This window comes from Peromyscus eremicus, chromosome 2 (assembly GCF_949786415.1).
Source record: "Peromyscus eremicus chromosome 2, PerEre_H2_v1, whole genome shotgun sequence".
Taxonomy (NCBI): Eukaryota; Metazoa; Chordata; class Mammalia; order Rodentia; family Cricetidae; genus Peromyscus; species Peromyscus eremicus.
In genome coordinates this window covers 96706617-96733396 of record NC_081417.1, presented here as the reverse complement: position 1 = coordinate 96733396, position 26780 = coordinate 96706617, and the positions used below count along the sequence as shown (strand labels likewise).

At 40.4% G+C, this 26780-nt stretch overlaps 1 protein-coding gene across 1 annotated transcript in view; it reads left to right on the top strand.

The window, feature by feature from the left end:
• The window catches only part of Mpdz (multiple PDZ domain crumbs cell polarity complex component), a 162149-nt gene that overhangs the window by 49553 nt on the left and 85816 nt on the right, over nucleotides 1-26780 (top strand). Inside the window, exons 4-14 of the mRNA XM_059254482.1 lie at nucleotides 1872-2084; nucleotides 3226-3365; nucleotides 4456-4669; nucleotides 5511-5639; nucleotides 8483-8692; nucleotides 11242-11356; nucleotides 11660-11748; nucleotides 20257-20419; nucleotides 21619-21690; nucleotides 24551-24657; nucleotides 26533-26679. Coding sequence (XP_059110465.1) covers nucleotides 1872-2084; nucleotides 3226-3365; nucleotides 4456-4669; nucleotides 5511-5639; nucleotides 8483-8692; nucleotides 11242-11356; nucleotides 11660-11748; nucleotides 20257-20419; nucleotides 21619-21690; nucleotides 24551-24657; nucleotides 26533-26679 — 1599 coding nt within the window. The remainder of the gene's footprint in view (nucleotides 1-1871; nucleotides 2085-3225; nucleotides 3366-4455; nucleotides 4670-5510; nucleotides 5640-8482; nucleotides 8693-11241; nucleotides 11357-11659; nucleotides 11749-20256; nucleotides 20420-21618; nucleotides 21691-24550; nucleotides 24658-26532; nucleotides 26680-26780) is intronic.

Below are 26780 nucleotides of genomic sequence, written 5' to 3'. Positions count from 1 at the left end.
AGTGTGTGGGATCTTCAGCCTGTCACAAATTTTATTATGCCATCTGCTTCAACCTGAGCAGTGTGTCTTCTGCCGGCAGACTTTGCTGAAGTTGCCATGGCTCAGAATAAAAAAAAAAAAAATCAGTCTTGGCAAAAGAAACTTGCTTTTGAAAAATAATAATTGATCACGCCTGCTGTAGATTTTAAAATAAGCACTTGAAAGAATTCCCAGAAGCTTCTTCCCTCTTTTTCATGGGTGACTAAAGGTAGCTGATATAATGGCAAATTTTTGGTAACTTTGGTAACTAAATAAGTTTTCTGTTTTATTTTTAAAAATGGGCGATGAACTCTTATTGGGGCACAGGATGAAATATTTTCATAGAGTCCATCATTGGATGCTTTTTACCTTGTCTTTATCCTGGAATGGTATTTCAAGTGACTGTATTCTGTGTGTCACAAAGATGATAGCCACATAATGAAAAAGCATCCTTGTCACACAGTGTTATTAGGTACAGGATTTTGTGTAATCCTGTCCTCTATGAATTGGAACCAATACCGGTGGAGGAGTTGTGTGGGTAAGTGTTTATTCTGCAAATATATGTTGAAGGCCTACTCTGTGCAAGGCATTCCTCTAGAGGACAGAGACCTGGAAATAAACAGATTTTTTGTTTGGATCCCTCCACTGGGGAGTTTTACGTTCTGGTTACTCCCACTGGCTGAAATGGAAGTGATTAGACAGTGGATGGTTTATCAACAGCATGGAAGTGCTGTCCTAGTTACCATTAACTGTCAGTTTGACACAGCCTAGAATCCACTGGAAAGGGGGTCTTCATTGAGTGATTGTATTAAGTTTGCCTATGGACATGTCTGTGAGCCATTTTCTTGATTGGCAATTGATGTCAGCGGTCCCAGCCCCCTGAAGGAAATACATTCTGTGGGTTGGTGGTCCTCAGCATAAGCCTGTGAAAGAGTGAGCCAGAGAGCAAGCTGACAAGTTGCACCCAGCCCGGTTCCTGCCTCCGTGTTTCAGCCTTGAGTTCCTCCCCTTCTTTTCTTCAGTGATGGACTATGGCCGGGGTGTAAGCCACATAAACCTTTTTTCTCTCCAAGTTGTGTTTGTTCAGAGTGTTGTATCTATCACAGCAGCAGAATGAAACTAGAGTAAGAGCTCTGAAGAGAAGCAGGGCAAGGGCTACCCACAAAGCAAGGTGGAGGGTCCTATCTGGGATAGGCTATCAGGGAGGGCTTCTGCATGGTAAGCTTGAGTAGGCATGAATGAAATAAGTGAATGTGAATATTTTGACCTGGCTGGTGGTATGTACTAGACAGTGAGGATGTCAGTATAGCTGAGGCTAAGGGGGTGAGGAAGAGGGCCAGAGCTGTTCTGGACAGAACACTGATGAATCTTTCTGACACATAGCTGTAGACAAAAAGTTGCATTCCTGATACTTTGCAGAAATATCCAGTTAGGACTGACTGTTTACACTGCACAGGAATGATTGACCATCTGCATGGCAAAGGTGGGGTTGACTGCATACACTGCTCAATTAGGACTGTTTATACTGTACAGTTAGGATTGACCATTTCCGTTGCACAATTAGTTAGGGTTGATGACTGTCCACACTGCTTTCAGTTACCTTTACGTGGAGCCATGTTAATCGCTATGGCTAGTGCTTTGCAAAATGAAATAATCATTTTTGGTGTTGTTATTCTTGGTGTAACAGGAGTTGGCCAGGTGGAAGTTCAGTCTAATACTTTTGAGAAACATTAACATAAAATTAAAGAGAAATGTGGCTTCAAGGCCACTCTTGTGTCTCAGAAGAGGGCAGAACTACTGCAGTTGGCTTAAACACACCAGCGTGGTTGTTATTAATCTCTGCGTCCTCCTAGGTAAACATCGCCACTTTGGCAAGTACAAATGCTGACCCTGCCCACATACCTCAGCTCAGCTCCGCTGTAATTCCCACTCTGCCAAGTGAATCGCTTTTACTGTCTCCAAATAATGGGAACCTGGAAGCTCTTCCTGGACCTGGTGTTCCATCTGTCATGGATGGGAAGCCTGCCTTTGAGGAACTTGATCAGCTCATCAAAAATATGGCCCAGGTAAGAGCATTTCTCCCTGTGACTAGCACTGGGTGTATTTAAGAAGGTGTCTGAGTCCTGGATAATTTGAGAAATGCAGTAGCTTTTATAACACCTGAACAATTTTGGAATGAAAAAGAATTTTGGGGAATTTGTATAGTTCAGATTTTTCTATTATATTTTATTTTTTTAAGGTTATAATATATCATTTCCCCTTTCCCTTCACTCCTGCCAAACCCTTTTAAATTCATGATCTCTGTCTCTCTTTTTAGTGTTGTTACACACACACACACACACACACACACACACACACACACACACACACGCATGTTGAGTAGATGACATCAATGAAATATTTTTACCTGGCTGGTAGTGTGAGCACTGACTGTGTGGGTGCAATGAGGTTAGAATAGCTGGGGCGAAGGGAGTGAGGGACAGAATTCTGGGTGACAGGGCAGAGTGATCTGTATAAAACACCCATGAATGTTAATGTTTCTAACGTGAAATTGTAGATAAAAGTTGCATTCCTGATAAATATACTTAGGATTGATCATCACTGCTTTCAGTTAGCTTCCTCTCTCTCTCTCTCTCTCTCTCTCTCTCTCCCTCTCCCTCTCCCTCTCCTCTCTCCTCTCTCCTCTCTCCTCTCTCCTCTCCCCTTTCTCTCTTTCTGTGTGTGTGTTCGTGTTCCTAAATACATAAACATGTCCTGCTCTGTCAGTATAATATTACTTGTGTGTTTATGTTTTCAAGGCTGATCATTTGGAAAAATGATCACATTTTAAATTTGGTATTTTGTGCCACATTCCAGAAATATTCTTCTGGAAAAATGAAATGTTCTATTCTAGGTGATGAGTGCTAAACTGTTCTTTTTCTACTTTCTTCTTTTTGATAAACAAAGTAATGTCCCAGTAAGATGACTGTTAGCTGTAATAATGTTTCTTGTTTTGTGCAGTTTTGATTTTGAGATTTTTGCTTTGATTTTGATTTTGCTATGTAGGCTGGGTTGTGATGCTGGATTGTGTTCCCTGTGTAACCCAGGCTGTCTACAGCTCTCTGTCCTTCAGTCTCAGTCTCATGAGCTCTGGTTTGAAAAAATGTGCTTGTGCTGCCTGCTTGTAATTGGCTTTTAACTTTATTTCCTGTTTTGTTTCCTGAACAGGGTCGCCATGTGGAAATATTTGAGCTCCTCAAACCTCCATGTGGAGGCCTTGGGTTTAGTGTTGTTGGGCTCAGAAGTGAAAACAGGGGAGAGCTGGGGATATTTGTACAGGAGATTCAAGAGGGCAGTGTGGCTCACAGGTAAGATTGTCACAGCAACTTCCTTGTTTTTTTATGTAACGTTCAGGAAGGTTTTGATCACTTTGGGGGGAAATGAATACTACCAAAAAAAGCTGAAATAATCAGTTTTTTTAGAAGTCAATAATATTTTGGGAGTATAAAGCAAATCTATTAAAGTGGGTATGGCTGAAGTGTTTACTGTGCAAGTGTGAGGACCGAGGTTTGGAGCTCCATTGCAAAAAAAAAGAAAGGAAAAAGGCAGGTAATGAAAGTCCATGTCTCTAACCCAGCCCTGGGGTAGCAGAGATAGGCCAATGCTGGAGTTTGCTGGCCTGCCAGTCTAGCCAGGAAGATGAGCTTTGTTTTCTCTGAGAGACTGTCACAAAAATGAGGTGCAGAGCCATAGGGGACACTTGGTGTCCACCTGTGGCCTCCCTACACAGGTGCACAAGCAGTCATGCACATACATGAATACATCACACACATACACACAAGTAAAATGAGAGCTTTTAAATTGTCATAAACTAATTACATTTTCGTTCGGAAAGAAACTTTTGAATATAATCTTTTCACTGTTATATTTTGGGTTCCTTTGGAGTAGAAATCACCAGGACTGCCCCATTATAATTTGAGCTGTGCTTTATTAATATACTCAGAGCAGAAAGAAATACATGTTTATGTAACAGGCTTTGTTAGACCACCAGCCCCCAAATTATGACACAGAGACTTATTATTAGTTATGAATGCTCAGCCTTATCTTATGTTTGTCCCACTAGCTCTTATAAATTAATTTAACGTGTAGATTTTGCCTCAAGGCTTTGTGCCTTTCTTTCATTCTATATGTCCTACTCCGTGTCTGGCTGGTGGTTTATTTTTAAAATAAAGGACCTATTATAATGAGTGCTAAAGTAGCCAGCAGTTGAGGGAAAAGTGGCCTTTGACAGTGGTTCAGGGAGCAGTGGAATTGCCACAAGCACTGGAGTCAAATCATGCAGTAGAAGCTTTAAAACCATGTATGTTCTACAGTAGGTGACCTGAACACTTAGGCCCCAGGAGCTGTCATTTCCTTGAGTGTTCACATCTTTCGTTACTTCATTTCTTTTTTTGATAGAGATGGCAGACTGAAGGAGACGGACCAGATCCTCGCCATCAATGGCCAGGTCCTAGACCAGACAATCACACACCAGCAGGCCATTAGCATCCTGCAGAAGGCCAAAGACACTGTGCAGCTGGTAGTCGCCAGAGGCTCCTTGCCTCACGTCTCCAGCCCCCGAATTTCCCGCTCTCCATCTGCAGCCAGCACAGTTTCAGCCCACTCAAATCCAGTGAGTAGACAAGGAACAGGATGCATCATCACCTGTGGTCCTTTCAGCTGGGCTCCCTCTCTGATGCCTGTCGTTTCCTCATGTCTCTTAGAGGTTTTCTTGCTTTTAGTTTTTAAGATTTTTTTTAAAAAATATATTCCTACTTGGGATATTTATTTCTTAATTATTAAGTTTTGAATTTCTAAAATAGGCTTTACTTTGCATGATACTTTGACAGCGTTCATACAAAATAGTCTCTCAGTAAAATTTACTTTGCCAGTAAGTAGATAAAAATATTTATTCTGATTTGTTTTGTTTTCCTTTTTCTTCCCTCCTTCCCTTTCTCCCTCCCTCCCTTCCTTTCTCCCTCCCTCCCTTCCTTCCTTCCTTCCTTCCTTCCTTCCTTCCTTCCTTCCTTCCTTCCTTCAGGGTGTATGTGGTGAGTGTGAGTGTGTGTGTGTGTGTGTGTATGCATGCACATGCTTGATGGTATGTGGTACCATACCTCATGTGGTTACAGTTAGCAGTCAGTGATGGTATAGACTTACACAAATTAGCATCCTGCCTCAAGGCATGATTTGGCAGAGGACTCTCCTAATCTAGTGCAGCTGTTGTGTTGGAACTTCTTTTCAACAAACTTTTACAAATATCTTGCAGAATCGGTGCCTATTTGTGTGGGTTAAATGCAGTCACACTATAGTGATATATTGATAACCATAGGAAGGATCATATCAGTAGTGGGTGTGGTCTTTTGAAAGGGAAGTATACCAAATGAAAAAGCTGGACTTGGTTAGCACTCATGATTCTGTATGAACTCAGTATTTAACACGAACAAACTGCTCATCTCAAGCTTTCATTTTAGATTCATTGGCAGCATGTGGAAACTATAGAACTGGTAAATGATGGGTCAGGTCTGGGATTCGGCATCATAGGAGGAAAAGCTACTGGTGTGATAGTCAAGACCATTTTGCCCGGAGGAGTGGCTGACCAGGTAAGCTACTGTGATAGATGTTTTTCTGTTCACCCAGAAGTGTGGCTTTATCATTTAGATTTTCTGTTAGAAGGAAAATTTCATCAGCTAAGACTCTTTTGTTTTATTGAACTGACCTTCAAGTATTCTCTAAGACTTGGAAGAGAATACTTGAAAGTAGTTAGGGATCTTACTTAAAATACAGTTAGAGGCAATGCACTGAACATCCTGAAGAACCAGGGACTGAATCAGGGTGAAAGTTCTAATCCCTGTAGAAACTTCAACCCTTTGTTTGATAGTTATATATTTGTAAACCTAGCAGCTGTCTACAACCACATTATGTAAAATGTACATTATTGTTGAGGTAAAACCAACCCATCTTGTCCCTTTAGTGCTGTGCTGTGGGATGTTCTGTATGTTAAATGTGTTGCTCTGATTGGTTAATAAATAAAACACTGATTGGCCAGTAGCCAGGCAGGAAATATAGGCGGGACAAGGAGAGAAGGGAATTCTGGGAACAGGAAGGCTGAGTCAGGAGAGACGCTGCCAGCCGCCGCCATGACAAGCAACATGTGAAGATGCCAGTAAGCCATGAGCCATGTGGCAAGGTATAGATTTGTAGAAATGGGTTAATTTAAGATAGAAGAACTAGATAACAAGAAGCCTGCTGCGGCCATACAGTTTGTAAGCAATATAAGTCTCTGTGTGTTTACTTGGTTGGGTCTGAGAGGCTGTGGGACTGGTGGGAGAGAGAGATTTGTCCTGACTGTGGTCCAGGCAGGACCAGAAAAAACTCTAGCTACAGTTCTGGGTTCCTGTTTTCACCTTTGTTTAGGGTACACGGCCTGTTTTCTGTTTAGTTTGTTGAGGTGTTGGTGTTTATGAAATGTGCCATTTATTGTGTGTAGGAAATCGTTCAGTGCATTTATTACCTGTGTTTAATATTTTAACTTTATCGAGCTATAAAGCTATTGTTTTCACTCACAGATTTGAACTTAAATTGGAAGCTGAGTTCATCAGTCATCCTCGTATTCATGAATGAAAGCCCCAGTTAAACAGCAACTCTTTAAATAGTGGTATTAACAGTAACATAACATTTAAGTGTTAGCCAACATCTAGCAATAGCAAATGAACTTCATATGCTTGAGAGAGAAGGGGGAATACCATTTATATATTTTCCTTAGTACACATAAAATATAAAAACATTCAGCTTTAAATCCATTAAAGTTAAATACACAGTTAATCCTTAGTTGGACTGGCCACATGCCTGGTGTGTCCCTCAGCCACATGTCACTGGTAACTGGCACTGGACAGTGCAGAGTAGCCTGTCATTTCAGAGTTTTTCAGATAATGATCATATCTCTCATCTTTCTGAATTTTCCTTTCACTAGTATGTTATCTGCAAATGCATTCTTTGGCATATTTATCATTGAAATGGCCAGATAGAAACTGTAGGAGCATTCAAGTACTTTCTTGTATTTTGTATCACAATCTAATTAATATGAGCTGTGTTTGAATAGTTGTTGGAGCCCACCGAGGTTTCCTAGTAGCTTTACCCAGTAGGACTGCATAAGAGGATGATTGGACCATGGGCCTGAGCACCAGGTGTTTGGAAGTATCTAGGAAGGGGGAGGTCTTTGCCCCTCCCATTGGCATTATTATAAAAAGCCCTTTTGAAGCCGGGCGGTGGTGGCACACGCCTTTAATCCCAGCACTCGGGAGGCAGAGCCAGGTGGATCTCTATGAGTTCGAGGCCAGCCTGGTCTACAGAACGAGATCCAGGAAAGGCGCAAAGCTACACAGAGAAACCCTGTCTCAAAAAACCAAAAAAAAAAAAAAAAAAAAAAGCCCTTTTGAATAAACTTCGGGGCTGGTGGGTATTGACCCAGGTCCTCCCAAGGCTATCCTGTATTCTGTCTTTCTTCTCGCCTTCTAGTTATCTCTTTCTATCTAATATTTCTCACTTCTCCCTACTCAAGAGTATCCTGGGTCATAAAAGTGGGGGCAGGTCCACCACAAATAGTAATTTCATACTTTATCTATGCCTAATGACACTTTCTTCTTGTTCTTAGAAAATAAAAAAAAAAATCACACAAAGTCATCTTTTGTTCTTGTGAATTCTTAACTAGAAATCAAACTGAAAAAAAATCACATTAGCTATTGATTTAACAAATGTAGACAAATTTCTAAACAGTCTTATTAAATAAGAAACACAGAGCCAAATACAGAGATGCAAGCCATAGAGATCAGAGAAATAGCCACCAACTAACCTTAGCTCACCACATTGCTGTAGCTTCCCAAGAGAGCCTCTTCCTGTCTAACCTGCGCCTTTATTGCCTTCCTGTTCTGCCTTCTCATTGGCTCCAAGCCCAGCCACATCATTTCCTTGTCACTGCCTGTTTATACAGACCTCCAGGTCTCTATGGTTGGTACTGGGATTAATAGTACGTGTCACCATGCTTGGCTATGTCCTTGACCACACAGAGACTCTGCCTGCCATGTGATTGGATTAAGGGCGTGTGTTACTACCACCGTCTGACTTCTGTTTATGGCTGACTATGACCTCTGATCTCCAGGCAAACTTTATTTATTAACATACAAATAAAATATCACATTTCAGCACAAATAAAATATCACCACAAATAAACTATCTGTGAGTTTCACTTGCTTTCACAACATTGAATGGTGCTAGAGTGATTCAGAAGATAATTAATAGTACGATTACACATTTAATTCCATATGATTGACATATGCCTTATTATTTCCTTTTTTATTATTGTCTCTAGATCACTTAGAATTTTTCTAGTGCAGTTATAATGACAGTGCCTTAATTATTTGAACTCTTTTTTTTTTTTTTAATGCAGCATGGGCGATTATGCAGTGGAGACCACATTCTAAAGATTGGGGACACGGACCTGGCAGGAATGAGCAGTGAGCAAGTAGCACAGGTCCTCAGGCAGTGTGGAAATAGAGTTAAGCTGATGATTGCCAGAGGTGCTGTAGAAGAAACTGCAGCACCTTCCTCTTCGGGCATCACCCTCTCCTCTTCTCTGGTTTCTACATCAGAGATGCGTGTAAGTAGCTGAAAACCAGCAAATAGCATGCAGAAGTTAGATTTACTGATATTGTATATAAATTTTTTTAAAAATGGAACAAAAATATATGTAGAGATAGCAATGTTTTATTTATTGACATTAGCTTGCTTAAAGATTCTAGGTGACAATTTCACACTTTCCTGTAAGTAGCCTTTTTATAAGGATAATATTTTGAAGCACATATGAAGTTTTAGGGTTCTGTTCCCCTAGTGCCCATGTTTGAGTCGGTCTTTATCTTAGTTAGAAGCCTCTTTGTGAACTGGGTCATCATTCAAACCACAACCTTTCAACAATTTTTCTTTAGAAAGTTTATTTTTGGAAGTTGGGGACTGGGAGGTTGGATTGTAGGAGTGAGTGAGGTTTAAGAAGCTCCTTGTGTCATTGTTTTAATATATGCAAGCTATGAACTATTACCAGATTGTGACGAGTGGTTGTCATTGTAAATAGTTGGTCAAAACAGCAGCAGCTGTGCTTTGGCACGGTACAGGATCATGGTTCATTGGTGGTGTGTCCCATTTGGTCTTAAATTGGATATGGAAAATTTCAAAATTCTTGGAAGTTAGAGGTCATCTCAGTTGGTTTAAAGGCCATAAGATTATATAATGGATAAAGTTTAAAAAAGTCCATCCAGAAGTGTCTTAAATATTTTAGAAACACATTCTACCCATTTCTAGATGTTTTCTTTTTCTATCACATGCCAGTCCTGTATCCATCTCCCATAGATGTAAAATATCCATGTTTCCTTTTATTGAAATTGCTCTAACCACTGGTTACAAATTCTTTATTTTAATAGCCTAACATCTTCCATAAGCCCTTTAAAACTTTATTAGAACACTTGAATTTTCCATGATTCTGTTGTTTTTAGGACTAGATTTGGTTGCTATTTTTTACAGAGAGAAAGAAGAAAGCAAGCTTGTTTATGAAAGTGTTTAAATGGCATTCTTTTGTGGAAAACAAAACATTTTATTCAGCAATATAGAAATGAATGCAATACCAAAAACTACTTGATGTAATGAAAGCTTAGGACAGTGTCTATTCTCTGCATATCATCATTTCTGAAGCTTGTGCCCTGTTTAAAACCATTCGATAGTCAAATTGCCACCCTCTAAAATAGCACTCGAATAACTTATTAAAAATAGAAAACACATTTGTTTCAATTGAAGCAGATTTCATCCTGTCATTTTCTTGTAATTATCTAAACTTTAAACTTTTGCTAAGTTTGCACAGATAATTATGTGCAATAAAAAAAAATGAGTCCAACTTTACTTGTAAAATTATACTTCATTTAGGTGGACCATCAGTGAGACAACGGTTTACTTTAAAGGAAGTCAGAAAATGTTACAGGCCAGCCCCAACCTACATGCCTGTTAAAGCCCCTTGCCTTGATTTTTCTAGGGTTTACTAGAGCGTCTGCTGACATCACACCAATGTATAGGACCAATGACTTATTGATAACATCACGTGCTAGTTCACTAATGCTTAGTTTAGGGAGTCTTTCCCTTTTGTCTAACATACAACTAATAAGTGTATTAAGTACATGTTAGAGAAGGCTCAGACCCAAGAAAGCCCTTTTCAGCTACCATCCCAGAGCAGGAGGGTGCCAGTGTAGAGAGGCACACGTTCTTTGTGAATATCTTTAATTTACAAACAAATAAGAGACCATTTTAAAAAGCTTCCTTGGTGCCATTTAATTCTTTTTAAAATAAGTCACCAGTCTATTTATAACAAAGCTGTGGGGGAGACCCACTCATATTCATGGTGTTAGAATCAACTGGAAATTGTAGGTAAGAGTAGGAGCTCTCTGTGGCCCTGTGTTGTACAGCCTTACACACTGTACCTCATTTACAAACTGGAGCCCTGCAACCACACTGATGGGATTTGAGTTCCACCTCTCCAGACATTAACCATTTGTCCTAGGAAATATGTATATGCCTCCTCCCCCAGGGAAAAATCGCTGCAATTGTACCTGTCTTACTGGCTTACAAATGATGTAGGCAATTCTAGGTTGTTAGAAGAAACAAGAAACAAAGACATGCCAAATGCCTTACAATGAAACTCCTCAGTAGATGGCAGCTGCTCATTGCTCTTCTTGGTAGGTGGCTGTCCAAAAAGATTAAGTGGCAAAACTGGATCTTAACTTTTTTATATCAATTCAAAACATGACTTCTTTGGACTTTAAACATCCCAACTCCTTTAGAAATGATGATGAGCTATGTCTGAAAATACTTTGTTAACTAGAAGCTATTTAATCTTTAACATTTTGTGTATACAGTAAGTTTGTCTGAGAAGGGAAGGTTCTGCTTTCTTCTCTACATTCTTTTCTGAATGAAACCGTGATGCTCAGTTTATATTGTCTGGATGTAAAGGGCCAATTCTTGTCTGGATGTAAAGGGCCAATTCTGCAGCATAATTGAACTGATACCTTATGCCAGATTAATCCTGAATTGCATGTTTGGTTTTTTAAATTTGACCTTAATTTTTCATTATATGTTGATTTTTTAAAGATTTATTTATTAATATTTCTTTAGGTTGATGCATCTACTCAAAAAAGTGAAGAAGGCGAGATGTTTGATGTGGAACTCACGAAAAATGTCCAAGGATTAGGAATTACCATTGCTGGTTATGTTGGAGATAAAAAATTAGGTAATAATGAACTTTAAATATTTTCTAAACATTGCAGTGGCCTCTAATATCTGTCTTATGAGATATTCAATCTGTATGGTTTCTTTTCTTGAATAAAGTAGTTGGCAGCTTTCTTAGAAATAATTTGGTATAAGTGACTCTGATATGACAGGCTGAACAGTTGCCTTATTCTTTCTACTAGATGCCTTTGTGGTTTGTTACTAAATACTTATTCATAATTAGGATTTTTATTTGGAAGGTAGAAGATGGCTATTCTTTGTGTGTGCTTATAAATAGTGAAAAATTACTTATTTCTAATCTTAGAACCTTCAGGAATCTTTGTAAAGAGCATTACAAAAAGCAGTGCTGTGGAACATGATGGAAGGATCCAAGTTGGAGACCAAATTATAGCAGTAAGTTTAATTTAATAAAAGTTTTTGCAATTTTCATGATTAAGAATTATGTCCTCTGGGAGTGGAGAGATGGTTTGGTGGTTAAGAACATGTATTACTCTTCCAGAGAACCTGGGTTTGGTTCCTAGCAAACCTAGAACCATATCCATACACATACATGTAAAGAATAAAATCTTAAAATGCAGAAATAATTTCTTATGTATCTATGTGTGTGTGTGTGTGTGTGTGTGTGTGTGTGTGTGTGTGTGTGTGTGTGTTATGCATGCAATTGCATGTTTGTGTGCACGTGTACTCACTGTCCCATGTGTGCCGGAGGCCAGGGGTCAATGTTGGATGTCTTCCTCTATAGCTTTCTATGTTTGTGTGTTTGTTTACTGGGACAGTGTTTCTCACTGAGCCTGGAGCTCCTCAGTTGGCCAGACTAGCTGGCAAGTCAATTCCCTGCTATCTACCAGGCTCCACCTCTTCTGCGTTGAGGTTCAAGACTATGCTGCCATGCCTAGGTTTTATGTGGGTCCTAGGAATCTGAACGCAGGGACTTCTGCTTGTAACTAAATTTACCCACTGAACTGTGTGTTTCAAACATTTTGATTTTACTTTGTAAAGAACTAAATTAATTGACATTAATTTTTGTGTGTTTCTATTTGTGGTATGCACATGTACATGCATGTGTATATGCAGATGTGTCTGTCTGCTGGTGTTCGCACACATAAAGGCCAGAAGTTCACACTGGGTGTTTTCTACTATCCATCCTTGCCTTGTTTTTGAGATAGGGTCACCAATTTGCTAGAAGGACTGAGCCCCAGCGATCTTCCTGTCTCCATCTTCTAGCACTAGGATTATAGACTTGTACTACCACACTAATCTTTTCACCTTGGTACTGTGATCCCACCATTGGTCCTTCTGCTTGCTCAGGAAGCACTTTCCCAGATGAGCCATCTCCCCAACCCCAGATCCATTAATTCACTCTAGCTTTAGTGGTTTGAGGCTGACATTATAATTGCCTGTTTACTATTGTCAGATTAAATGGAACATTGGATTCAATTTTACTTTTCTGAAGTCTAAAATGGAAATTTCTTATATAATTTTTCTAATGTATTTGAATTATGATCATAATGAATTTGTTACAACAACATTATATAGTGCATTTTCTTGTGGGTATTCTGAAGGAAGACTAGATGTTTACTGTACCTGGACCTACATTTCAGATCTGCATATTTTTTAACCTTGCAGAATGACACTGTCAATTAGATGATCTCCTTTCAGTCCTGTAAATGAATAAGAGTGAAAGAAATTAATCCAGACATCTTTAATCTGATCATTATGCTATTGTAGTAGCATTGTGTTTTAAGTATGTGACTGTTTCAGGGAGTTAAGAAAAAAGGAAAAAACTCACCTGCTGTTCAGTGGATCCTGACTTCTTCAAATTACTCTGATCTAGAAATTACTTTAGGTTAAGTGCACTAAGGAAACCTGTAGATGATAGGATCTTTTAGGGATTCCTAGCCTACAATGAAAAACTGAAGACTTTGAGGTAACCTACAGGTAGGAAACCTGTTTGTGGACCTCCTCTATCTAACGTCTGTAATTATAGGATCTTTCTTTTTGCCAGTGTTTATTTTAATATTCAATGTCATTTGAAGACATTGGTGGAGAATGCTGACTTATAGTTTATCATTAATTAAGTTTATTAGTCCCTTGGAATCTTATTAATCAGAACAAGTCAAGTTAAGATTAAAGAGTCTTTACTCACAGCAGACCAAGGGGCAGCCCAGATACTGTTGGTAGATACTGGATAAACAAAATGTAGTATACAGATGCTATTATGGCTTGCTTTTTGACCTGCTAAAGAAGGAAATTCTGTCACACACTGCAATGTTGATCAATCTTGAAAATGTTGTGCTAACTGAAATAAGCAAGTTGTAAAAAGACAAATGTGTGATCCCTCTGACATGACCCAAGCTTGTCAGAGAACAGGGTAGGGGTGGGGGGGTGGGTTTTGTGGAATTGTGTGATCAGAAGTTGTCATTCAGCATGACAGTGATTCATTTACATATTGCAAAAAAAAAAAAACTAGAGATCTTTTACAAACTAGTCCGAAAATATTTAACACTAAGAACTGGATGGTTAGAAAATGTGAAATTGGTAGGGTTTTTTGTTACATATTTTCTATCACATTTAGCCCTGTGAATTCTTAACTTTATCTGTTTTCTGCTTTAGTCCAGTTGAAAGATCAAGTTGAGTTTCTGACCCATTGGGGTATTAGCTGGGAAGGATCCTCCAAGTGTCTCTATCTTACCATGAATGGAAATGAGCCATCACACACTTTTTATGTAGGGAGTAAGGGAGAGGTGAATACAGTGTGAATCCATGTACAATTGTCCTAGTTAGGATTACTATTGCAACTGATGAAACACCATGACTGAAAGCAACTGGGGAATGTTTACCACTCTAAAAGCAGTGGGACCTGAGAGAATGGAGCCCATAAATGAGGTGGAATAAAGTCTCATGCAATAGCTAAACTTCATTCAGAACATCAGACAGCTTATACTGTGAGAGTTAAGAGAGGTCACTTGAGTAAAGTTCTCATGAGTTCAAGCTATGTACAATCAACAAGGACAAGCCACATGTGGCAAAACCACGACAGTTTAAACACTTCATTGAATAACAGCAGAAGCAATGGTGAGTATCTGAATGAAACTCCTATCTACTGCACCTGGGAGGAACAGAAAAACACATTCCCAGGACAATTCTGTGTTTGGAAGAAACTGGGATCACAAGACTCTTGGCCTGTTTACTTGGACTGTTCGCACAAGCATTCAGGATTCCCCCCACATGACTCCATTCTTGGACCATTTTCCAACAGAGGAGGAAAGGTTAATTGGTTTAATATCACTGAAGGAAGTCAAAACATCAAACAGCAGGAACCTGGAGGCAGAGGCCATGGACGGGTGCTGCTTATTGGCTTGCTCCTCATGGCTTGCTCAGCCTGCTTTCTTGTAGAACCTTGAATTAACAGCCCAGGGATAGACTAGACCCTTCCCCATTAATCACTAATTTAGAAAACGTCCTATAGGCTTGCCTACTGCCCTATCTTAACAGAGGCATTTTCTTAATTGAGGTTCCCTCTTCTCCGATGACTATAAGGTTTTTTTTTTTTTTTTTTGTTTTGTTTTGTTTTTTTGTTTTTTGTTTTTTATCCGTTTTTTTCAAGACAGGGTTTCTCTGTGTAGTTTTGGTGCCTGTCCTGGATCTCACTCTGTAGACCAGGCTGGCCTTGAACTCAGAGATCGGCCTGCCTCTGCCTTCCAAGTGCTAGGATCAAAGGTGTGTGCTACCACCACCCAGCGACTAAGTTTTAATGAGTTGACAGAAAACTATCCAGCACAATAAATGAGTTAAAAGTTTACTTTTTATTTCTTCAGCTATCTACATCAGCTTACTAGATGGTGTTTCAAATCAGAATTATAAATAATTTATATATTCTATAATTTGTACCTTTAAATTGTATAATTCAGTGTCTGTTCATATACTTCCAGTGTCGGACATTCAGCATTGCAGTTGGGTATCGAATATTTTCATAGCTGTATTCCTTGCTCCCTGCTTCCGCTGTCCTAGGCCTATGCAGTCCGGGGTCTGTCTCTGCAGACTTGCCTTCCTTTTTTGGGTCATTTCCTGTCCGTCCAGTCACATAGGATTTGGTACTTTGTGACTGACTGCTTCATTTAGCAGAGTGTTTTCAAGGTTGGTCTGTGTTGTAGAGTCAGTTTCCTTTGCCTTTCATTGTTAGTTAGTAGTCCACTGTGGTAGGTTTGCCCCATTTACCTGTTAGTCAGTTCAGCCATGAGAGGTGTTTGCACTTGTTCACTGTTAGAGTTAATGCTGCTGTGAGCAGTCTTGTACAAGGTTTTATGAGGATGTGTTTTCACTTTTCTTTTGTATATATTAAGGAATGGGGTTGTTGGATCTTAGCAATGATAGCTCTGTTTAACTGTTTAGCAAACTTTTGAAAAATTTTTGAATTATAATTTAATTGGGTCATTTTTCCTTTCCCTTCCCTTTCTCCAAACCTTCCCATATACCCTTCTTCTCCTTCAAATTTATGCCTCTTTTTTTTACTTATTGTTATTCATGCATACACACACACACACACACACACACACACACACACACACACACACGTATTTCCAAATAAAATCTGTTCAGTCTATACAGTGTTACTTGTATGTATGTTTTCAGGACTGGCCATTTGGTACTGGACAGCCAATTCTCTCCTCTCCTCTCCTGCCCCCAGCTTTCTTTACTTGCCTATAGGTTCTTTGTGTAGGTTTGAGGCTCATGGGTTTTTCTCAGTCCATTTTGGATATCCATTGGTGTCGTCCTTTAGAGAGCTTCTTGATTCAGCTACATTACCTTAGGGCAGAATATAATGCCCCTTTAATTTCCCTTAAGAGAACCACATTAGACCTTCAAAGTAGCTGGTATAGGACTTGCTGTATTAGTGTATTTTAATTAGGGGAATGTTTACTGAGGGAGTAGATTTTTAAGTATCACAGTAACTTGCCTCTAGTTTGTCATTATCTTTGTTCTTATGTGAGTGACCCTCAAAGATTACTTCCTCTTAGTCAAGGAAGGTGATAAAGAAATGTACTCACAAAGGGGAGGTGTACTTTCCCTGTCTTATATTTCTTTTAATAAGAGTGTCTTCACTGTCACCATATTCTAATTTTACTTTTTAGCAATTCTTTTCAAATTTAGAAGTGCCTTAACCCCTGGGAAGCATTGTGCAGCGCTCTTGACCATGTGTTCACTTAGTGCACCGTGTCACCCTCTTGTGGTCCTCCCATAAATTGGTGATATTTCCTTCCTTCCTAGTTGCAGTTTTACAACTATAGCCTTTATTTGTTCTGGTTTTGTTTTGACAGCAAATATTGGAGCTTTGGTCTATTTTTAATTTGTAGTTATTGAGGTGCTGAGAAGATTAAGAAATTATTTACTATTTTGAGGAAGCATTTTAAACTATTTTGCTCTTTACAGATTGTCGTCTGTGGACCCCTAGTGTTATGCTGTGTACAGTACAGGGGCAGGAAAGTACAAGTGATTTCCCCCCAAACCCTCTTTCCATGTTGGCATTCTGTGTAATAATTATTTGATAAAGGGACACTTTTTGTCTCAGAATGTTAGCTAATTTTGTCAACAAATTAAATCAGGATTCCTATTAGTTATTTAGTGTGACACATAGTTAGAACCAATCTAGAATTATGACTGATAATGAGAAATGGCAAATGTGCTTTTTCTGTGATAGATACAGATTCTTAGTCTCTGTTAGTTCTAGAGGTTCTCGGTGGATGGTTTGGTAAGCCACATGGAGTATGCTAAGGAAGCAGGTTTTTCTCAACTGTGTGCTTGGTATTTCTTCTCCAGAATTTCTCCTGCTAATTATGGAGCCTGTATTACATGTTAAAATGGTGGTGGTTGTGCTCTTTTCATGAACAGAGGCGGTTTGCCTTTGTACCTACCTCTCATATTCTCCTCTGTATGATATCACTAAGGCAGAGCTGACCCCATGGCTCTTCTGCAATCAAGAGTGGCCAGAGTTAGATGAAGTTTCTCAAATGGTATTTTGTGTAAGGTTTTTCTTAGTGAAACTTCTTATAAAGGTGATAAAAATTGGTTATAGACCAAAATCTTGAAAGGAAAAGTTCTGTGCATTTTAAGAATTTTCATGGGTCTTCAGTGTTCAGATGTGTCCAACCCCTGCCCCCCCCCATACACCTCTAACAACAGGATTGGCCCTATAGTGCTACTAGGCAAGGTGCTGGCCTGCTCTCCTGAGTGTTGCAGTTGGTGGCAGATAGGGGCAGCTCTCCCACCTGCCTCAGGTGTTGTTGTAGGGGGGACATCTCTCCCCTGCCCATGCCGCCATTTGGCAGTTGAAGGGTGGGGCCGGGTCTCCTGTGTTCACATTCTTGGGGTGGCTCACCTGCTCCCCCATCAATAGGCTCAGCTCCACTGTGCTGCCCAGGCGAGGTACAGGGTCCACTTTCCCCAGTGCTGCAGCTGGTAAGGGGAGGGTCAGCTCCCTCACCCACCACAGGTGGCAGGGGCAGGTGGGGGGGCATCTTTCCCTCACCCTTGCCACCACAGGCGGATGGGGGTGTGTGGCCAGCTTTCCCACTCTCACACCCTCAGGGCTATCTCACCCATACTTCTGTCAACAGGGTCAACTCTATTGTGCTGCCTAGGCCAAGAACAGGGCTGGCTTTTCTGAGGTCTAGCTGGGAAGGGGGAGGGTCAGCTTCCTCATCTGTCAAAGGTGGTGAGGGGTAAGGGGTAGAGGGGGGCATCTCTCCCCTCAGGGCTGGCTCACTCCCACTTCTGCCAACAGGATTGGCTGTATTGTGCTGCCCAGGTGAGGTGCAGGGCAGCTCCCCCAAGTGTTGCAGGTGCTGGTGGGCAGGTAGGTAGGTAGGGGGCAACTCCCCCTCTCCTGTGATCTCAGGGCCAGCTCTCCTACTTATTTCAGGCATTGATGGGGGTGGGGTGGGGAGGGCAGCTCTCCCCAGCCTGTGCCACCATATGGCAGATGAGAGGTGGAGCCAGGTCTCCCATGCTTATATCCCCAGGGCCAACTCACCTGTGCCATATTAACAGGGTTGGCTCTGCTGTGCTGCCCAGATGAGGTGCAAGACCTGCTTTCCTGAGTATTGCAGCTGGTAAAGGGGTCAGCTCTCTTGCCAGCTAGTGGTAGGGATGAAGAAGGGGGCATCTTTCCCTTGTCCCCACCACCACAATGAGGCAGTATCAACTATGCCCCTCTCATGCCCTCAGGGCTGACTTACACACACACACACACACACACACACACACACACACACACAAAAGTAAAATCTTTTAAATTCAGAAAACTTTCATGTATCTTTGTTTAAATATTATTGTATTCTGTTTGGCATCTAATGTACCTTTTGACCACCTCCAGTGTGTGTGTGTATGTGTGTGTGTGTGTGTGTGTGTGTGTGTGTATGTGTGTGTGTGCGCGTGCGCGCGCATATTTGTGTGTAGGTGCACCTGTGCCCATAAATGTAGAGAAGTCAATGTCAAGTGTCTTCCACAATTCAGCAGTCAGTCTCTTACTGAACCTGGAGTTTGCTGATTTGGCTATACTGGCTGGTCAACAAGCTCCAAGGACCCTCCTTCCTGTGCCTTCCATGTGCCATGGTATACAGAGGTTAGAGGACAACTTGCAGGACTCCATTCTCTCCTTCCACTAAGTGGGTCTTGAAGATCAAACTTAGGATGTCAGAATTGACACAAAAAATCTTTACTAATCCGTCTCCTCAATTCTGTTCCCAGCTTATGTGTGGGAGTTCTAGGGGATTGAGTTTGTGTCCTCATGCTGGCACAGCTAACCCCTTACCAACTAAGCCATCTCCCCAGCCTGGAACCCCCTCTTCTTAATGGAAGGATTTGGTTTTATTTCTACTAGCATTTCTTCTCTGACCACATGAGCCACTGTTAGGCACAAGAAGATTCAGCTGGCTTGCCTTCAGCCTGCATTCCCAGACCATTTTTAGCAGAAGGTGTTCCAGTTACTGCTGTAGGAACCTTTTTTCTTCCTCAGCTATGGATTCTGTTGTAGTTTTTTTCTCTAATACTCTAATTTGCTAATCTTTCCAAAGGGAATCAAAAAGTCAGTAGTGGGGAAGAACAGAGTCAGGTGCCCGTGTCCAGGATCCCGTGTAACTCAGAGGGACTGCACAAGAGTTAAGGATGCAGAGTTTGAGACTCGTCCACAGGGTAGTCTATAGTGCCACTGACTATTTCTACTAGAAAAAAAATAATTAATTACTCATTTCCTCTTCTGTTGCCTTCTTCACTTCTGTATGTTTAGATGTCATGTATTGTTATATATGTTACATGTAGACAACAGATGTGTCTGTGCATGTATGTACTTATTTACACATAAATAAAGCAAATGGGTTTAAATGTTAAATTTGAGGTTTTAATATATCCTTTCAGAAACTTTTGTAGTTAGGCTACACTGGTGGAGGATGCTAGTCTGGATCTCATAGCTGTCTATTCATCTAATAAATATGTGATTACCGAATGTTTCGCTTCCCTTGTTCACAGGCTATGTGAAGGACTGTAGGTACATGCCAGGGTGTGGGGTGAGCTTTCCTCACTGCCTTCTGTGTCTTGATCCCCTGGAGTGCTGGTTTCCAAGTTTGACTGCATATCAGGATCACCTAGGGAGTTAGAGAAATGATTTTAAAAGTCACACCCTGAAACTCTACCACAGAATCTATAGAAATCAACGGAACCCTGAGAAAAGTTCTGAGCAAACCATCGTTGCTCCTAGACACTAAGTGTGTGCTAGGGCATTGTGTCCACTTCCTAGTTATAGAAATGTCCATTCCCTGCCCCTTTCTCAGTACTAAGCAATAAATCCATTTTGTGAATTAGCGGTACAAAAGCGCTGTTAATTCTTAATGTGTCTTGTTATCACAGGTAGACGGCACCAACCTTCAAGGTTTCACCAATCAGCAAGCAGTGGAAGTGTTACGTCACACAGGACAGACAGTGCGCCTGACACTAATGAGGAAGGGAGCAAGACAGGAAGCAGAACTCACCTCTAGAGAAGACACTTCGAAAGATGTGGACGTGCCACCTGGTAGTGCCACTGTAAGCAAAGGTAATTCCGAGTGGACCTGGTTCTCACTTAGACAGCGTTTTCTCCTAACTCTAAAGTATTCACTTCAGGGGGATGCAGTTCTGTTTGATGCTTTTAGAAAGTGTGTGTGTGCGTGTGTATGCGTGTGCTGCACGTGCATGTGTAGGATGCCTATGGAAGTCAGAGGACAGCCTCAGGTGCCAGTCTTCTTTTCCCTTGTTTGAGATGGGTCTCTGTGTTGTTCACCATGGTGTATGGCTGTGCTAGCTAGCCCACAAGCTTCTTGGGAATCTCCTATTTCCACCTCCCATCTCACCATAGGAACACTCAAATTATAGACCCAATTTACTCTGCACAATTTTACATGGGTTTGGGGGATTCAAACTCAAGTTCTCATGCTGTGCCCACTGAATAATCTCTCCATTCCATGTTTGAATTTTTATTTGAGACACTGATAACTAATTGCACAGAATCTCCTTAAATTATCAGATTGAATTCTAGAAATGCCACCCACAGGGTTTTAGAGATGTGTTTGCTGGTAGAGTTCCTACTACTCACGCATGAGAACCCAAGTTTGATCCCCAGCACCCATAATAGAAGCTGAGTGTGGCAGCTTGTTTGTGATCCCAGCCCTAGAGGGCAAGAGACCCTGGGGATCCCTGGGAATCTTTAGCCATCTGACCTAGCCTACTTGGCACACTCCAGGTCCTGGGGAGAGACACTGTCTCAAAACCATAGCTAGCCAGCTTCTGAAGAGTGGCATCTAAAGTTGGTCTCTGGCCTCCACAGGCATGTACACATGCATCTAAATATACATGTAGACATGCACCTACACTCACACTCACAAATTCAAATGCAAATGCTGTTCATAAGCTGAGATCCATGGATACCCCCCTACAAATTGCTGAAATAATCTTCAATGTGAGGCTGTTGGCCAGAAGTTGTTATTTCTCACACTATTGAGCTTGTTGATGTTTGTGCCATGTACTGTGTAACACATTCCTGGGAGATGGGCAGGCAGGCTTCAGTAAAGTCCTAGCCCACATACAGGATGATGATAAATACATATGATTACTATGGAGTTTTTCTCTTTAAAATTGACTCTAATCAGTGATTCAAACAAGCAACGTGGGTTTAGAAAAATTCAAATGCTTTTATTATCTTATGGATATAACTATTATAATATTTTTATCTTTAAGAAAATTATGAAAAAGATGAAGAGTCTTTATCTTTGAGGAAAAATCCCAGCATATTGCCGTTTGAAGAAGAAGGTAACACTTAGAGCCAGGCTTCAGTGTTTGTTGTGTTTTAGAAAGGATGTTTGCAAAGACTTAAGCCTTTATGATAATCTGTGAGTTATTAAACCATGATAAATATGCTACTAACCTCTCAGGAAAAGGATGTTGACATCCAGATTTGTCAATAGGACTAACTATTTCTTCATATTAAAATAATTCATTTATAGTTGGTTAAATTTCTTGCTGAATCAGTCTGTTCTTTGACTTGTGTACATGGGCATGAGTGCACATATACATGCATACACACACATACATGCACACACACACACATACACACACACACACACACACATACATGCACACACACACACACACACACATGCACACGCATATCCACCGGAACTACTCTTGAGGCAACAATTGGTAGTATATGTAGTTTTAACTTAGTGTTTATATATAGTTGATGTGTCTCTACCCAACTATGAAACAATAGTAAAATATAAATTATATAAAAAACAAACATGGAGACTCTTTTAGATTTTTAGGAATGAAAATAATTGCTTTTTGTTGTGATGATTGTTTTCTGAGACAAGGTCTTGCTATGTGACCCAGGCTGGCCTTGAACTCACGACCTGTCTGCCTTAGGCTCCTGATTTCAGTAGTATGTCCTGGATTTCAGGCACATACTACCACTTCTGCATGAACTGTCTCTTTGGGGCGGCTGATATTTACATTTCAGTTTTTCAGGTGTTGCAAGTTTTAATGTTAGGGACTTGGTTTGAAAGCAGTTCTGCAGAGAAATTGTTAAGCCTGTCTAAGCATTCTTCTTACTGCAGATTTACTAGGATCCCTTGTTTTAACATACTTCACACCAGATCTGCCCTCTTGTTATGCCATGTGCCTCCCTGCCTATTTCCCCTGTCCTATTGTTGGGTATTTGGTGTCTTAAAGCCTCTGAGCAAATGGAACCATTCCTCTCTAGTAGTGTGGATTCTGCTATTCAGCAGGTACGCTGAAGCCTCTTCACTGGGTCTATGGTTTCATGATTGCATTTCTTCTACTGCTGAAAGTTTTAGTTTACTTTTATTATTTAAAGAGATTTTTGTGTATGTAACGATATCCTAGAAGGAAAATGTGTAGTGTTCATACATATTAATTACATTCTGCCATTTTTACACTAATTAGTAAAGAAAATACTTAGGCTAAAGTGAATATCAAGAGTGGGGGAAAGGATAAAAATACTTAGAACATGACTTGAGATAGGAAGTGAAGATGGGCATGAGGAGTTATGTTAAAGATTCGGAATCATCTGTTTTGCTATGGGAAAGGCAGCTAATGAGAAACTTGCATATATATGTGGAAGGGCAGTTGGTGGTCAGTACCTCCGAACTTACAATCAGGAGTCCTTAAATTATTAACAAATAATAATAATAATAAATCAGTAACCTGGAAATGGTTCTAATGTGCCTGCTCTGTCCATCCTGTCAGGGTGGGATGCCACTGCCCTTCTGCAGAAAGGTGACTTTGTGTAGGATAGTCACTTGACTGTTCATTTAGATTGGGGAGCAGGGCTCTGTGGCTTTTTGTTTGTATTTTTAAATTTCTGAAGTGTAGTCTGGGGGGAGATAAGAACAGCATGGCTTTAGGTTTGCTGGATGAATATGAATCTCAACAGTGTCATCTGATTCCCCACATTACATTTATAATCCCACATTATATTCTTGTTGAGCTGTGTGAATACAAAGGAATAATTTAACTGGGGGACTCCAAAATGACCTCTGATCCCAGAATTCGGTTTAAAAATTCCTTATGAGCCCTACTCGCTGCTGGTTGTTACCCCTCATGGAACTAAATTTAATTTTGAAGAGCAAACACGATTCACAGGGATAGTTTCCGGCCCTGTTTTGCTTTGTTCTCTAAGCTAGAGATTGAACCTAGGACTTTGCACGTGAACAAACTACTTGCTGTCCTGAATACTTTTTAAAAATGGTTATCAACTCTGTCCATTTTCCCCAGAAAAAAATCAGAATCACTAACCAAAGCATGATGAGCCCAAAGTTCCCATGAGAGAGAGAAGGCAGCTGGTAGAAATCTGAATTTTGAAATATTCTTTAAGTTCATTTAGAGACTGGAGGAGAATAGAGGTTTTTAAAAGAAAGCCATTATGAGTAAGCATGGAGTGATGTTAGACATGTTGTAGGTTGGAGTTGGAGCTCAGTTGAAGAGCTCTTCTGGACGTAGAGACCCACAGAGATGCTCCTTCGTCACTCCCAGCTTTCAGCTGCACGTTCTGCATTTGGAACTACTTACATCACTTGCTTGATGCCTTTCTTTCCTTTTTGGCTAAGTAGTGGCATTCTGACAACAGGCTTTTATCTTAATATACAGTCTCTGTTTCTCATTGTTTCACTCTTATTTATATTGTCCTATTATTCATGGAGTTGTATGTTATCAATTTATATTGTTTGTGCTTGAGGTAATATCATGGCTCCCCTTTCTCCTGACCACACATTTTACTGTAATATCACCAAATATCATCAGTAGACAAACTTTTGTATCTGAGAGCAGCCCAGAGCCCTTACCATTTTAATGAATGTTAGATAATATATGGAGATGTTAATGAAAAGTCTAGTTAAAGCTTAAAAGGTGTCCATTTAAAAAGAATAGTGTTGCATATTTAAAAGGTGTCCACTAAAAAAGGATAGTGTTGCATATGCAAGCATTAGTCTAAATTAGATCATTAAAATTCAGTAAACTATGAGGAACCTATGCATTGACTAAAGAGTCTGACAAGGTGTAACACAAAGGGTTTGCTAGATCTTCTTTCCTTCTAAAAGGCGGAGAAGGTGAGTTTGGGGTGCTGGCATTAACTTCAGTATTTGGACTATTTCAGGGTATCCGTTGTTGTCAACTGAGCTGGAAGAAACAGAAGATGTGCAGCAAGAGGCTGCCCTGCTGACAAAGTGGCAGAGAATTATGGGAATTAACTATGAAATAGTGGTAGGTTAGCTTGCTCTTCATGTTTCCTGAATTTGCCTATGTGAGCCGGAAATCCTTGGTGAAAATAAGATTATCATTGGAATGAGCCCTGGACAGAGATCAAATGTCTAGAGCTCTTCAAAGGCTGTAATGGTAGCTAAGAAAACAAAATACATGGTTTGCAAGCTTGAAAATTCATGTGTCATCATCCTTTACTATTTCTGGGAGTGGTGTAAGTAATATCTACACAAGAACGGTTTTCCTGGTTTTTAAGCATGTGATTTACAGAAAGAACCACAATAGAATGACACTTTACTTCAAATAAGCTAAAGTTTATCATGACAGAGTTGTAGGCTTGCTTTCCTTTCTTCCTCCCTCCCTTCCTTCCTTCCTTTCTTTCCTTCTTAAAAAAAATCACTTCAGGCAAGGTCTCATGTAGCCCAGGCTGACCTCAGACTCTCTGTATAGACTAAGAGGACCTTAAATTCCTGGCCTCCACTTCCCTAGTGCTGGGCATACAGAAGTGCACCATACTCTATCCCTCATCCCTTTCATCATTCTCGTGTGTTTATCTTCTGTAATAGATTGCTTCTGCTTATTTTTTCGTATCACTTACGTCATGGCAATGTTTGATGTTTACCAACAGTGTTTGTATCTAGCTAAGATACTACAGTTTGCTATTCTAAAATGTTACAAAGTTGACACATTACTAAAATATCAGGAAACTCAAAAGCAAAGTAAAATACTACATGCAGTATAATTTTTCATATGTACAATATCCATATACCCTTGGGTTAGAAAAGGTAAAGAGAACAGATAATATATATTAAAAGTAGCAGTGACCTTCACTGCTAAACAGTATTCTCAATTTTGCACTTACTTTCATAGCAATACCTACTTTTAAAAGCTCAAGGTAATTTATAGTTAAATGAAAATGAGTAAGTGTAGCCATGAGCATTTTAACTCTAAGTTGTAGAGGAATACAATGGGATCCAGGTGAAGAGTGGTTCCTTTAGCACTGACTTTGTGGGTGAGATTAATGTGCCTGGCATGTACATCAGACACCTGCTATTCAGGTGGTAATTGAATAAGGGGGCCCTTGACAAGCCCTTTCATCTAGATCAGAACCAAGACTGAACTTTTAATGCCCTTTGTGCACCTGTTGTCTGGATGATATTCCCAGTACTCTGTTAAGAGTAGACGTGTGCTGTAAGACAGGGCCGTGTAATTTATGACCCTTGCTCAGGTGAGTGGGAGCAACTCTGCCTTCTCCTTGCCTGCTGTGTACTTTATAATCATAAAGGGGCGGTGTAGCAGAGAGGGCTGGCGACATCAGTGGGGACCTGGCAGTTTCTTAGAGTAAGTGAGCTCTAAATTAGGTTTCCAGGACTGAGAAGAACGTTGCCCAGCATCACAGTTCAGAGTCAGGCGATTTCATTCTGATACTGACCTTCCCCCAACTACCATTAAGATATGAAAGATCTTGTTTGGGAAATTCGTTTGTGCGGAACGGCACATACCACCCCATGGTATTCATAGCTGCAGTATGCAGCTTTTCAGGTTGTCAGCTGTCCTTGGGTCTCTAGTAGTTTCTGCCTGCCTCTTATTCATTACCTGCATTCTATCCATTTACTGCTACATTCTCTGTAGGCCCTGGAAATGGTCCTGAGTGCTTGTGGCTGGGCACTTCCCTTTAGTCTTTGTTGGTCTGTGAAACTATTAGACATCAGTGTTTTCCACTGGCAACTCTCCAATGATATGCAGCTTACGATACGATTTTTGAAGTTTTGTGAGAAATTTGACTATTTCGCGGGGTGGTGTGTGAACTTACAACATTTACATGAGTAGAAAAAAAAAACCAGAAGCATGTTAGAGTAATGATTTTTCTCATTTCAGGTGGCTCATGTGAGCAAGTTCAGTGAGAACAGTGGACTCGGGATAAGTCTGGAAGCAACAGTGGGCCACCACTTCATCCGATCTGTTCTGCCAGAAGGCCCTGTGGGACACAGTGGGAAGCTCTTCAGTGGAGATGAGCTATTGGAAGTGAGGAGCTCTGATTTCCCTTTTTTCTAATGATACAAGATGGGAAAGGCTGCTGGAGAATTAATGGTGATGAATAACTAAATCTTAAAGTCAACCCAAAG